This window comes from Geotrypetes seraphini, chromosome 2, assembly GCF_902459505.1.
Source record: "Geotrypetes seraphini chromosome 2, aGeoSer1.1, whole genome shotgun sequence".
Taxonomy (NCBI): domain Eukaryota; kingdom Metazoa; phylum Chordata; class Amphibia; order Gymnophiona; family Dermophiidae; genus Geotrypetes; species Geotrypetes seraphini.
This window is the reverse complement of record NC_047085.1, coordinates 346,011,650-346,027,098: the sequence shown is the minus strand read 5'-3', so window position 1 is coordinate 346,027,098 and position 15,449 is coordinate 346,011,650. Positions and strand designations below refer to the sequence as shown.

The 15,449-nt window shown below is 42.2% G+C and overlaps 1 protein-coding gene across 12 annotated transcripts in view; it reads left to right on the top strand.

Moving 5' to 3' along the window:
- The window catches only part of ARPP21 (cAMP regulated phosphoprotein 21), a 643,283-nt gene that overhangs the window by 624,163 nt on the left and 3,671 nt on the right, over positions 1 to 15,449 (top strand). For 11 of the 12 annotated variants that reach the window (XM_033930334.1, XM_033930335.1, XM_033930337.1 and 8 more), the window contains one exon: positions 13,360 to 13,511. In XM_033930334.1, coding sequence (XP_033786225.1) covers positions 13,360 to 13,511 — 152 coding nt within the window. Of the gene's footprint in view, positions 1 to 13,359; positions 13,512 to 15,449 lie in introns of those variants that run through there. The other variant, XM_033930342.1, reaches the window with a different exon arrangement.

The window sequence follows — 15,449 nt, the reverse complement described above, 5'->3', positions numbered from 1 at the left end:
CATTAGACACTGTTTAAAGCAGATGGGATTTTGTGTGTACAGGTGACTCTTCTGGATGAGGAGACCATTGGTCCTGTACATTTTTTATTTTCAAACAGGCTTGATACTTTGCACAGTAATACAAAACTCTGTAAAAACACACTCAAAGCCTATATAGGAGCCCTAACCAAACTATGAATAGACAATACTATATTACACTGGGCCCTAGAACACCAATATACCTGCTGTTGGGAAACTGAATCAAGCTGGACTGTTACAGATTCCTACACATCTTAGCAGAATTCTTCACCCCAGTCACAGATGCACAACATGACTCTCACCAGATACAAAATGGTGGATCACAAAAAAATACGCAGACAAAAACTAGAGATACCAAACTCTGCATGTTGTGCAACACCACAGTAAAAGAAATGCATGTCCTCTTGTACAGTGCAAAATAAAACTGACAGATGTAAATTCTCAATACTGACATAATTCAAGCACTAAACTGAAAATCATTTTTCCTACCTTTGTTGTCTGGTGATTTTATTATTCTAATCATCTTGTTTCCAGTCTCTGCTTCTGCTTCCTTATCTCTGTTTCTAGGGCCTCCTGTCCATTTGCTGTTATTTTTTCTTACCTCCTTCCTTATGTCTGTCTATATTTTCCATTGATCTTTCATCTCCCTTCCCCTTTATCCATGTGCAGCATTTCCACTTAACTGTTCCCTTCTCTTAATGAGCAGCATCCCCTCCCCATCTTTTCTTTCCTTCATCTGAAACATTTCATAAGAACATAAGAATAGCCTTACTGGGTCACACCAATGGTCCATCAAGCCCAGTAGCCCATTCTCATGGTGGCCAATCCAGGTCACTAGTACCTGGCTAAAACCCAAAGAGAGCAACATTCCATGCTACCAATACAGAGCAAGCAGGGCTTCCCCCATGTCTTTCTCAATAACAGATTTTTTAAAATAACAGGTTTTAAAAGTATTTTCCTGTAACTTCATCAAGTGTCCCCTAGTCTTTGTAATTTTTGACGGAGTGAAAAATCGATCCACTTGTACCCGTTCAACTCCACTCAGGATTTTGTAGACTTCAATCATATCTCCCCTCAGCCGTCTCTTTTCCAAGCTGAAAAGCCCTAACCGTTTTAGTCTTTCCTCATACGAGAGGAGTTCCATCCCCTTTACCATCTTGGTCACTCTTCTTTGAACCTTTTTTAGCGCCAGAATTGAACGCAATACTCCAGATGAGGTCGCACCATGGAGCGATACAGGGGCATTATAACATTCTTAGTCTTGTTAACCATCTCTTTTTTAAAATTCCTAGTGTCCTTTTTGCTTTTTTGGCCGCTGCTGCACATTGGGCGGAAGGTTTCATCATGATACCCAGATCCTTTTCTTGGGCGCTAACCCCCAAAGTGGATCCTAGCATCCAGTAACTGTGATTCAGGTTATTCATCTCAATATGCATCACTTTGCATTTGGCCACATTAAATTTCATCTGTCATTTGGACACCCAGTCTTCCAATTTCCTAAGGTCCACCTGCAATTTTTCACAATCCGCATGCGTTTCAACAACTTTGAACAGTTTAGTGTCATCTGCAAATTTAATCACCTCACTTATCGTTCCAATTTCTAGAGCATTTATAAGTTAAATAGCACCAGTCCCAGTACAGACCCCTGCGGCACTCTACTGTTTATTCTCCTCCATTGAGAAAAATGACCATTTAACCCTACCCTCTGTTTTCTATCCGATAACCAATTCCTAATCCACAGCTGAACTTTGCCACCTATCCCATGACACTTTAATTTTCTCAGGAGCCTCTGAAAGCTTTCTGAAAATCTGAAAAGCTTTCTGAAAATCTAGATACATTATATCAGCCGGCTTACCTTTATCCACATGTTTATTCACATCTTCAAAGAAGTCAAGCAAATTTGTGAGGCAAGATCTCCCTCGGCTGAACCCATTCTGACTCCGTCTCATTAAATCAGATTTGTCTACGTGTTCCACAATTTTATTTTTAATAATCGTTTCTACTATTTTGCTCAGCACCAAAGTGAGGCTTACCGGTCGGTAATTTCCTGGATCTCCCTGTTTCCCTTCACTTCCATTCATGTGTTTTTTTATTAACATTTGATATCCCACTTAAGCATATTACAGATTTAAGTGGTTTACAATAAAATAAAAATAGGTACTTAGGCCTTCCCTATCTATCCCGAAGGCTCACAATCTAGCTAAAGTGCCTGAGTAAACAATTATTAAAATACTAAAGATATAACAAAATTCTATATTGGAGCATGTCTCTCCTCTTCCTTTCCCACTGTGGGTACATTGTTCACCTCCATTTCCTCTCACTGATCCAATTTCTTTCCCTACTTTCTTCCTCTTTTCTTACTCCTCTGCTCTGGCCTCTCTCCCCTCAGCTGCAAGTTTATAAACTTGTGGTAGTTGCTGGCAGCGATTAGAACAGGCCTTCCCCTGGCTGCCCTGAGGCTTTCCCTCCTCCAAGTCCTGCCCATTAATCAAAAGGAAGTTGCGACAAAGGGAAAGATCCGGGGGGGGGGGTGCGTGACAAGATGGCGGCGGTGTGAGAATCGCTACAAAGCGGTGTGAAAGAACTGATGATTGCAGGCGCTTTCCATTGCAACATTTTACCTCTTGCTATCGTCTCGATGCCGCATTCAAAGAGGAAGGGGGTGATAAGGGCTGTACCTTCGCCGGCCCTTTCTTCAACACCCATCCAGCAAACCGTCGACCGCTTCTTCATGGCTCTGCCGACGTCTACTCAAGTTCCCGGAGGAAATGACCCGGCTTTGGGGGAAGGCGGTGGAGAGCCTTTTCCCCTTTTGGGGATCAAAATATCTTTATCCCCTCTGGCTCCAACTACCCCCGTGTGTCCAGCTTCTGTCGGGGCTCAGCTGCGGGAGATCCACGAACCTGGAAGGGAATCAACGGGGCTTCCTGGCGAGGGCGCTGAGCTAGTAATCGCAGGACATCTGAAGAAACTAACACCAGCATCAACAGAGAGAGAGGGAACTAATCCTTCTCCCACGGAGGCATCCTTAGGAGACATTTGGTTGCTCCTACAACGGCTGGAGATTACTATGGCCAAAACCACTGAGGAGGTAACAGACATTAACTCTAAGATTTATACCCTTACTAAAACTATTGACAGTTAAAATGGATTTCTCAAACCAAACCAAACAGATACAGGATGATATAAAGCAGCTGCAACTGTTTAAAATAGCAACAATCAAAGATAATTCCTCTATATATAAAAAATTAGAACAAATTGAAAATTATAACAGGAGATTAAATCTTCATATTTTGAATTTCCCAATTTTACCTAGAACTCCGCCTATAGATTTTTTTCAAAAAATACCTAATTGAGAATTTTGGAATTTCCCCTGACAATATTTCTTCTTTAAACAAGATTTATTATCTGCCGAATAAAAAGATTCCTCAAAGAGAAACGGAGGAAAAATAATGGATGAGAGAAACAGACTGATTTTGGTAATGTTACTGCTGTTTTGAAACAAACTTTGAACGCAGACACTGAAAGAGCTACGCTTCTAACATCTTTTGTTTTTGAGCAAGATTTAAATATGGTCTAAGATTATATTTTAAGAATTCCCAAAAACTATTTGGAGAACAACAGATCTGGATTTATCCAGACGTTTCAAAAGTTACTCAAGAGCGACGGAAAGATTTCCTTTCACTACGTCAAGAAACTCTTAAATTGAGGGCTACATTCCTATTAGCTTACCCCTGTAAATGTCTGGTGAGATATTTGGGAATTAAGTATACATTTTTTTCTCCAGACCATTTGAAGGAGTTCCTAAAAATCAAAAAGATCATTAAGGACTGATTTAGAATGGATCATAATTAGATAGTAGCCATGTCACACTAAGCTTTTTCTTTGAACTTATTTTTAATTTAATGTCTCCAATATTATCTGATTACCACACTGTGGTCTAAGGAGGGGATAACTTTGAATAAGTTTTGTATAATTGGTAAAATTGTTTCTTTCTCTGTGTTGCATGGAACAAGATTATTCTTGTGAATTGAAGGTGAAAATTCAATAAAGAAATAAAGTTTTAAAGAAAGGGAAGGACCCTGGGGCTGGCCCAAGGAAGGCCTGATCTAGTTGCCAGATTTGAGGGATAAAGGAGGAGGATGGTAAGGAAGTGATGCTAGACTTTCCCAGGAAGTTGCACTGTTCTGGCTAGGATAGCAAAGGGGTGGCTCTTGTCACCTTAGGTTGCCCTGTAGCAATGCCTAACTTGAGTTATTTCACTCAGAGGGTGGGGATCAGATTAGGAAGGTCTTAGGGGCTTTTACTTGGGATCAGAACAAGAGTCAGGACTTTGAGAGCATTGGGATAACAAAGTGGGGGGGAGGGGTTGAGGGGTTTTTTTTGGACTACAAACTGCCTATTGAGATGGCATCAAGGGCAGTTGCAATAAAGTGTGGTAACATACCATATGCTATCAGTGCTGACAGCACCCTTAACCTGCCCAAATCCCACACTAAACAGCATGATGTATTTACCACACTGGCTGCTTTCAGTGTGCTGTAACTGTTAATAAACAAACCTCTCAGTGATTTATATGTGAAGAAGGAAGTCACTAGAGACTATCAAGGTGAGACTTTGAGTTCTCTGCAGTGTTTCTTCTGATTTAGGAGGCTACATGTTGATTTACAATCAGAATGAATGCCTAAGGGATTAAGGACAAGCAAGCTGTGACATGGTTTATATGACGTTCTATAGTGTGAGTGTGTCAGGTCTGCAGACAGATTTATTACTGTGAAGTATGACAACGTGTGACAATAAATTGTAGAAACAATTTGGATCACTGTAGAGTATCTATGAAAAATTTACCAGAGCTTTTCCATAAAACAATGGATACATGGAAAATGCAGCACAATATTCCAAGTCGATATGGAAATCGTGCAGGTGTGCTGGTACATCCTCTAGTTTTTAATTTTTCAAATGAAAGTTTAGAAATATATACAACCAGATCAGTTTTTAAACACTGTGGTGAGTGTGTTTGAAATTAGGCTTGCTTTTCTGAAGTAGGCTCTGAAAACTGTAAGGCTGCTTATAGTCATTCTGCATGCTGTTTTAGATTCTTTAATTTGTAATTTTTCAGTTTGTGATTTGTATGTCTTATATTTTCATTACTTTTTTTCTTTAATGATTTTAGGTCTGCATTTCAATAAAAATTTGTAATCACAATTATGCGATTAAAGATATGTTTCGCCCCCCCCCTCCCCCTTGCAGCTCCTTGTGACTCTGGACAGTGAAGGGTTAATCGACTTGCCCAGAGTCACAAGGAGCTGCAATGGGAAAATAAAACACATACCATGAATCTCACAATTAATTGTAATATAGGCATCTTTTTGGACTTCTCATGTAAGCATCCTCTTTTAAAATCACCCCTTTAATGACTACATTTTGATGCTGAACATTTTACTTTCTGTGCCACCCTCATCTTATTCTGTATAACAAGCCCCCTTATGACTTAGACAAAGTGCCTACAAACAGAGCCCTGCATGATTCTGACCAGAGATAAAAACTGGAAGAGGAGAAACCAGCACATAAGACGTGCTACTGGCCAGCTCCGCCGGCCAGTTGCATGACAATGTACAGGAAGCAGGAAGGATAGGCAGATCTGTGCAGGTAGCAGTGGCTTGGGTCCCCTCCTCTCTTCTCTCTGCCAACAGTAATTACTACTAAGAGCCATTGTGTGTATCAACGTTGCCTTGTGTATATCTTGAATGGATTGAGGGAAAGAGGAAGCATGCAGGGCCAGCGTTAGGATGGGAGAGATAACAGGGCAGTTGACAGCTACAAAGGGCCCCCAACTGCCTGGTGAGGTGAGCTTCCCTCCCTTCCCTGCCTGTCGGTCATTTGCTGCCCTCTCTCTCCCACCGCAGCAATATGCAAACAAAGCTAACCTGTGACACGGGGTCCTAACGCTGTGCATGCCACTGCCGGCTTCCTTCCATGAAGGGGGAGGAAGGAAGAAGGAAGTCATCAGCGGCATGCACAGCATTAAGGCCCTGCGGCATGGGTTAGTTTCGTTTGCATGCTGCGGCAGCAGGTGGAAGAAGAGCAAGTTGGTGACAGGGGGAAGGAGAGCAAGTGAGCGACAGGGAAGGGTGGGAAGCTGGCACCTGCATGCAGAGTGTTAGGGTTCCGCAGCATGGGTGATAGGCAGGGAAGTGAGTTCCCTATTACTATAGGCACTCCAGAAGGAATGGACCAGGAAGAGGCTTTCATGAATGATCAGGAGGAAAAGGGGGAGAGAATGGGACCATGCGGCATGATGGAGGAAATAAAAAAGAGTGATACGAGAGTATCGAGGGAGAGACGGGGTAATGCTGGGGGATGAGAGACAAAAGGCCATGTTAGATTGGGAAGAAATAGAGAAGATATTGGATTGTGGGAACATAAGAGAAAGACAAAGGAGATTGTGGGCTGGGGAGGGCTTCAATGGCTGGGAGGGTGTATGGACTGGAGTGAGCTTTGACAGACTTCAGTAGTTGGAACCTAAGAACAGTACCAGGCAGAGCTTTGAATTCTTGTCCAGAAATAGCTAAAAAGAAGAAGAAAAAAAAAACCCCAACAAATTTTTAGATTGAATCAGTTTTGGCAAACTAGATGAACTAGTCAGGTCTTTATCTGCCATCATCTACTATGCTACTATGATCCTGGATGGCTGTAGTGGAGAAGTGGGGGTAAGAGAGACGAGATTCTGGATGGAAGGGAGGTAAGATGTCAACACTGAATGGAAGTGGAGAGAGAAGGGGAAAGAGAAAAGGGGAGATATTGGAATCAATCAATGAAAAAGCAAAACTGGAACCGATGATATGGATGTAAAAGATTTTAATAAGTCTTCACAAATAAAAGCAATGCTGATCAATTAATAAATCCATATAATGCACAGTAAACAGATTGTGGTCTGGATCCGACACAGTCTGTGTTTCGGTTATAAATAACCTCCTTTTGGAGTCCATGGGCTCGCACTGCGGGGAAAGGCGGCAGAGAGAAGGAGAGTCAGGGCCAGTAAAAAAAACAAAAACCAGATAGCAGACACATGCATAGACCATCTACAGGCAAAGTAGATGGCCTGCGCATGCGTTTGGATCGCTACCTAGCGATCCATGTTGCCAGATGGAAGCATGCCTTTGATCGCCCCCATTAGAATATTCTTGGTTGCAGAATCCATCGGACCTGCACGGATCAGACACGGATCGGTCACGATCGGGCAGGTTAGTGAATCTAAACCTTTGCCATTGACACACAAAGCATTTTTCATATACAGTACTCCCCCCGATATTCATGGGGTTTCCGTTCCAGGAACCCACACAAATCTTGAAAAACTGCGAATACGGTTTTTAGCGGGGGAGACTGGAGAGGGCAGCCGGAGAGGCAGCGAGTGAAGGAAAATACCGCAAATGACTGGGACCACGAATCGCCAACTGCGAATAACTTGGGAAGCACCGTATTCATTAGCAATTCCCTATATGCCACCCAGAACACTTTGGGGCTCATAAAACTTAAACATGTTTAAAAACTTGCCCAAGTCAGCACTTGGACAACCTAAAAGACAGGTAGTCCAAGTGCCAATAATCAAACCGTGGACGTGTTGAGGGATTTTTTTAATGCCACTGTGCGCCTAGAGCTGAAAGGGGCATATCTGGAGGAGTGGTTAGGATGGGATGTGGGTCGACCTAGACTTAGTCATCTTGCAGGGATAATGAAATGTTTTACTAGACATTCTGGATGAAACTTAAAACGTTGTGAGTTAGACGATGTAAAAGCAGGTATAAGTGCCAAAAGGTATCCAAAGTGACCAGTTAACCACTACAGAGACAAAGTAAAGAACCCCACACACTCCCTCAGTGTTCACTGACCCCCCTCACACCCCCACAATGATCAGAATAAAAAAGTGCATACTTGTCTTTAGAACATCAGCACCTGGTATAGGAAAGCCTAGTAGAGCTGCACAGAGGTGTCTTAAATAGCCTGGGGGGGTTGGCTAATGAACCATAAAGAGGAGGGCCCAGGCCCATAAGCCACTCTAACCACTACATTTATGGTGGAACATGTACGCCCACTAAAACCCTACTCTGCTGCCATATAGGTGCTACCTGCAGCCATAAGGGCTATTGGAGCTGTAGACAGGTGGGTATAGTAGGTTTTGGGGGGCTCACCATAACTTATAAGGGAGTTCTGATGAGATGTTTATCTGGCACCCTTTTTGTGAAGTTCACAACATTGCCCTGTAAGGTGCCCCACTGCTCTGTTGCCATGTCATGGTGGCCAGTCCATTACAAGATTGGCTCCGCCCATGTCCAAATGGTCTTGTTCTGGACGTTTGGGACTTGGACAAAATTTTGGTTGAAAATATAGTATAAAGATAGACGTTCTGGTGGTCTGGATGAACAATAGCCTGGACGTCCAGATAGATGATTTTGGAAAAAAAATATTCTAGAATTATTTTTTGAAAATGGGCATTTTCCCACAGCCAACTTTGGGCGTCTAGCACCATCCACCTAAATCGGACTTAAACATATATTTTGATTATGCCCCTCCAAAGTCCTTACAAGATCATAGATTAGTTATAGTATAGGTTAAAAGAACCAGATGGGAATTTAAAATGTCTAAAGCAGGGGTGCCCAATAGGTCGATCGCGATCGACCGGTAGCTCGCCAAGGCAAAGTGAATCGATCATCCAGGACTCCCTTTGCCTTGGCGATCTATCGGGCTGATCAATCTTCCTCTCCCCGATATCAATTCTGCCGTCGGAGAGGAAGTTCGGGCCAGCCAATCGCTGCCTGGCTGGGCGGAACTTCCTCTCCGACGGCAGAATTGACGTCGGGGAGAGGAAGATTGATCGGCCCGAAGCAGAGAGAGCATGGGGCGGCGTCGGCTTTGGGGCGTGTTTGTGGCCATTAGTGGTGTTTGGGTCCTGTTCCCCGATGGCAGTGGCAGTGGCTTGGGGAAGGGCAGGGAGAAAGAAAGGGGGCAGGCAGGGAGATAGAAGGAAAGAAGAGAAACAGGAAAAAAAGAAAAGTGGCATGAAGAGAGAAAGAAAGGAAGGTCAGAGAGAGAGGAAGAAAAAGTTGGGGGAGGGAATGAGGTGTGGAGGAGAGGAAGCATACAGGCTAAAAGATTGGATGCACAGTCAGAAGAAGAAAGTGCAACCAGACACTCAAGAAATCACCAGACAAGGTAGGAAAAATGATTTTATTTTAAATTTAGTGATCAAAATGTGTCTGAATTTATCTGCTGTCTATATTTTACAATATGGTCCCCTTTTTCTAAACCGCAATAGTGGTTTTTAGCGCAGGGAGCCTATGAGCGTCGAGAGCAGCGCTGGGCATTCAGCGCAGCTCCCTGCGCTAAAAAATGCTATTGTGGTTTAGTAAAAAGGGAGGGGTGGGTATTTGTCTATTTTTGTATGGTTGTTACTGAGGTGACAGTGCATAGTCATCTGCTTTGACCTCTTTGAAAAAACCTCGGAATAGGAATAATTAACAATTCTATGCGTACAGTGTGCGTTGTGTTTTTTTAAAATTTTATTGTTGGTAGCTCATTTTGACTTGGTCATTTTAAAAGTAGCTCGCGAGTCAAAAAAGTGAGGGCACCCCTGGTCTAAAGCGTTTTTCTGTTTTGCTCCATCTTTATGGAACTAACATCCAAAATACATACGCTCAAAAGAAAACTTTAAAACTTTTAAGAGACTTCTGAAAGTCTATTTTTTCAGGCTTTTAGGCCCAAATTCTGTATAGGACGTCCAGTCTCAGAAGCCGATGGGCGTCCTATACAGAATTGGGCCTAAGGCCGCCTAAAATAAACCCGATTCTGTAACCGACGTCCATGTTACAGACACCAGTTAGACAATCGGATTATTGTGGCAAGTATATTGAGGCAAGTACACTTATTGGGGCAAGTACCCCCACCCCCCTCACCCTTGAACGAACATGGCAGGAAGGATGCCCAATCCCTCCTGCCCGGAACACCCCCATTTCCCGAAGATCGCCGGCAGGAGGGTGCCCAATCCCTCCTGCTGGAACACCCCCTGAAGATCTCAGAAACCCTCCCGACCCTCCTCAATGAAACCCCCCAACCCCTCCTTCCCAGATCCCCCCGAATGAAACCCCCCCAACTCCCTTCCCAGATCCCCTCCCCCCGCTAACTTTTAAAGATAGCCGGACGGGTCTTCCCACCTCCATCGGAATGAGGCAGGCCTGCCCCTTCCCGGTGCATTGTAGGATTCACCAGAGAGGGATCTAAGGCCTGATTGGCCCAGGCACCTATGGCCCCTCCTATGGGTGGAGCCTTAGGCACATGGGCCTTAGGCCCCTCCCCAGTGCATCCCACAATGCACTGGAAAGGGGCAGGCCTGCCTCAATCCAACGGAGGCGGGCCAGCTGGACTTTGGGAAGACCCGGCCATCTTTAAGGGGGGGGGATCCGGAAAGGTGGGTTAGGGGTGTTTCACTGGATCCGGGGAGGGGGGGTTCATTGGGGAGTCCAGGGTGTGTTTCTGTGATCTTCAGAGGGGGTGTTCCGGCAGGAGGGATTGGGCACCTTCCTGCTGGCGATTTTCGGGGGGGGGGGGTTCTGGCAGGAGGTAATTGGGCATCCCTTCTGCTGTGTTCGTTCAGGGGGGATGGGGCGACTGGCGGCTGCTATACTTATCGTGGCAGGGAGATCCCTTGCCGTGATAAATGTGGCCGCGTATACTTACATTGTATGCATCTCCCACTGGCCTAGGGAAACGCGTACAGCCGCCTACGTTTGCCTAAGCCTATGCCTAGCCTTAGGTAGCTTGCGGGCCTCCCTATGCTCCCAGAGGCACCTCCAATGTAAGTGGCCTGCCTGGGGAGCTTTTTTTTAAAAAAAAAATGTACGTCCTGATTGGCTGGTTAGACAGCTGTAGGATGCCTACAGCTGCCTACAATCGGGATGCAGTTTATAGAATCTGGGCCTTAGGGTAGAGACTCCTCAGGGTACATATATATATTGAAGGATCAGGGTATATGTCAGTGACACAAATTGCATAGTGAACATAATATAACAGATTTAAAACTATGATGGTCTTGTGTGGATGTGATTAGGTCTGTCCTGTCATTTTATGGAATTCCTTTCTTTTCTTTTATTGATTGTACTCCACTTGGATCTGTAGCTAGCTTAAGTAAATATTAAATTTTAAAAAACATAAATGGATATTGTATTTTAAAATGTTGTGAATAAAATTATAGTGCCAAATGGAGTTGTACATTTCACACTTGGTCTCCAGAAAACAAAAAGTTTGAGATTTACAAGTTCTCTTCCCAGAAAATAAACAGCTGCCTCAGACAGTATGAGCATTAGAAGTCTGATTTGTTCATTACAGTGTCTAAATGTTCTATTCCTTATCATGAATTTTTAAGAGATGACTGATATAGCTACCAGTGCTTGCATTCTCCACTGTGTGTTAATGCATTTTTGATCCACTCTCCAATAAAAAACTTGTCACATTGCTGCATATCTAGCGATGAAAATATCCTTCCTTGAGTCCTTGAAACTGACAGCATTATCATTTACAAATATCAGTCCCTGTTTTATTTTGCCACATGTGTCTCTCAAATGCAGACTTGTTTTATTTCTATTTACTTTGGTACTTGTGAATTTTACATTTTGTCTTTCTTTCCACACTATTAGAAAGCTGTAAATGGGTTAAATAAGTGGTTCTTAAAGTTGTCCTGGAGGGACCCCAGCCAGTCAGATTTTCAAGATATCCCTAATGAATATGCAAATTTGCATATAATAGAGGTGACAGGCATGCAAATCTGCCTCATGCATATTCATTAGAGATATCTTGAAAACCTGGCTGGCTGAGGGCCCTCCAGGACAACTTTAAGAACCCCTGGATTAAATCATGGTTGAACATCCTCCCATGGTTTTCAATATTATCTCTAAGCTAATGACTCCCAAGTCTACCTCTCTGCACTAGAAATCTCTGCAGGAATTCAAGCCTGGGACTCAGCCTGATTGTCCGACATTGCTGCCTGGAAGGATGTCTAGCTACCACTTAAAACTGAACATGGTCAAGACTGAACTACTTCTCCTTCTGCCCAAACCTACCTCTTCTCTCCCCACACTCTATCTCAACGGAAAACAATGTCATTCTTCCTGTCTCGTCAACTCACAACTTTGGGGTCATCTTTGACTCCTCGTCTTCTTTGTACAAATCCACTAGACAGTCAAAACCTGTCATTTCTTTCTCTATAATATTGCCAAAATCTGACCCTTCCTTTCTGAGCACACTACCAAAACCCTTATCACCTCTCGCCTAGACTACTACAACCTGCTTCTCACTGGTCCCCTGTTTAACCACTCTCTTCCCTTCAACCTGCTCAAAATGCTGCTGCATGACTTATTTTCTGCTAGAGTTGCTATGCTCACATCACGCCCCTCAAGTCACTTTATTGGCTCCTTATCTATCTCAGCATACAGTTCAAACTCCTCTTATTGACCTACAAGTGCATTCACTCAACATCTCTCCTCCCTTATCTCTCCCTATATGCTTCCCTGGGAGCTCCATTCATCAGTCAGAGTCTCTCTTATCTGTGCCCTTCTCCTCCACCACTGCTAACTCCAGACTACATCCCTTCTCTCTTGCTGCACCGTATACTTTGAACAGACTGCCTGAGTTGGTACATCAAGCTCCATCCCTGGCAGTATTAAAGTCCAGACTAAAAGCCTACTTTTTTGAGGTTGCTTTTTACTTATAACCTCCTTGCTCTAAAGCACCCACTGTAGCCTCTTTGTGACCCTGGGCAGGTCACTTGGCACTCCATTGCCTCAGGTACAAAAAAGTTAGATTGTGAGCCTACTAGGGATAGAGGTAGTACAGCACTGTGTATGCCTAGTAGCACTATAGAAATGATTGTAGTTATTTCCAGTATAAAGGTTGCTATTAAATGAATGTTGTAGGAATTGTTTACAATTTATAAATGGGATTATGTTTTGTTGATGTAGTATTTTATTATATTTTATGAATTTTGTTTTATCAAAATTTTGTTATGCTTTTTGAGTTATGTTTTTATATCTTGTTTCATGCCTTGTGAGAAATTTTATAATAAAATTGCACAAAATAAATTACCGGTAGCATTATTTTATCAAGTATGTCATATGTTTATGATTGTAATTTGATACTGAGCAGCAAGAGTGAGGAAAGCAGTATATGATATGAGACAAAGGATATATTTTTTCAGAATATAGCAGCCCTGCTTTGCTGTTCAATATTGTATATTAAATGATTAGCGTTCACAAGTCCTGATGCACTTAACTGAAAACAATTGTCTTCTTCCAGGTTATCAGCCTGTCTTATCTAATCAACAGCAAGGATTCCAAGGTCTCCTGGGAATACAGCAGCCTCCACAAAACCAAAACCTGATGAACAATCAGCAGGGAAACCAGGTGCAAGGCATGATGGTTCAGTATCCAGCCATGTCGTCTTATCAGGTATTTATAAGCTGGGAAATGGTGGAATATTCATCTTGAAACTATCTGCGTTACTGTAATTGTACTGAATAACTAATCAGAACAAGGCATATGGCCAGATGCTGTTTTGTTACCAGTGTAAACAAATAACTGCAGCACCTTATAAGCACTGTGCATATACATTTCAGATGGTGCACTTCGCCTAGTGCAGAAATGGGCTCTCACTCACCCCTGCCCTCACAACTGTGAACTGACATTCCCTCTTGAGGTGATCCAAGAGTAGTATGGCATCTGAATGAGTTCAGTTAACTTTTTTTTTTTTAATTCTTTATTCATTTTAAAACTTTCATCAAGTGTACAGAAATTTATAATAAACTAAATAAATCTAAGCACCTGTGCATCTTATCATTATATCTTATAATTAAAAATATAACCCTCCCCCTCCCACCCTTGAATCCCTCTAATTATTATATTTTCATATAATGGAAACCCACCCCCCACCCAACCCTAAATCTTACATAATTAATAGAAAATTATTAGAAAAATGGCATCAATCATGACAAAAGGACGTTAATGGCTCCCAAATTTTAATAAAATTTTTATAATTTCCATTCTATACCGCTATTGATCTTTCCATTCTATATATGTCACAAAAAACGTAAAGGGAACAATACAAAGAAATTTTTAACATTGTTTAAAATTGTTAAAAATTTCTTTGTATTGTTCCCTTTACGTTTTTTGTGATTATTACCTCTTGGAACAATAATTTGTTTACTCTACACCCAGTTGTTTGTGTCTTGGCCATTCTATATATGTGAAATACTGAATTCCACCAAAACTTAAAATTGAGCCTACTATGATCTTTCCAGTTATTAGTAATATGTTGGATGGCAACTCCAGTCAAAATCAATAAAAGTTTGTTATTACAGATTGATATCTGACTCTTTTTTCTCATAGACATACTAAAAAGCACAGTATCATAAGATAACGCTACATAGTTTTCCAATAAACAATTTACTTGATCCCAGATTGAGTTCCAAAAGGCTAAGATATGGGGACAATAGAACAAAAGATGATCTAAAGTCCCTACATCCAGATTACAATGCCAGCATCTATTAGACAAAGAACTATTTAACTTTTGCAATCTAACTGGGGTCCAAAAAGCTCTATGTAGCAAGAAAAAACAAGTTTGTTTCATAGACGCTGACATTGTACATCTCATTCTCCAAGACCAAATTTGTGGCCATTGAGATGCTGAAATATTATGTTTAATCTCAATGCTCCAAATATCCCTATGAGTTCAGTTAACTTTTATTAAGAACATAAGAAAAACTGTGCTGGATTAGACCAAGGTTGATCGAGCCCAGCATCCTTCCCTGACAGCAGCCAATCTGGGTCACAAGTATTTAGCAGATCTCAAAAAAGTTGTTCTTTTTTTTCATAGCTTTTCCAGGGATACATGACTTTCTGAAGACTCAAGGTCCAGATGGCCAAACAACAAGGGACCTCCCCCCCCCCCTTTCATGGCATGACATAGGAATGCATTACATTTGCCTTCTCCCAAGACAGAGAGTTAAATGATTTGCCCAAAGTCACAAAAGATGGTGTGGGATTTGAACCTGGTCTTTCTGGTTCCCAGTATACTGCTCTATATATCATGTTATTCCTGCACTCCTTCCCAGAACAACCTGATGAATAATTTTTTAATGAACTTTTTGTCTGGCAACTCGTCTAATCCTCTTTTGAATCATGCAGCCACACTGTGTCTCCACCCTTCAGCTATCATAAGATAAAATATTGTTTGTTAGAGGAAGTGTGCCTGAATAACAAGATTTTATGCACCCCTTGTTGTGCCTTTGTAAAGTACCATATGTTTCGCTCCATAAGACTCACTTTTTTCCCACCCAAAAGTGGGTGGAAATCTCGGTGAGTCTTATGTAGTGAAGGTACAAAAAAATT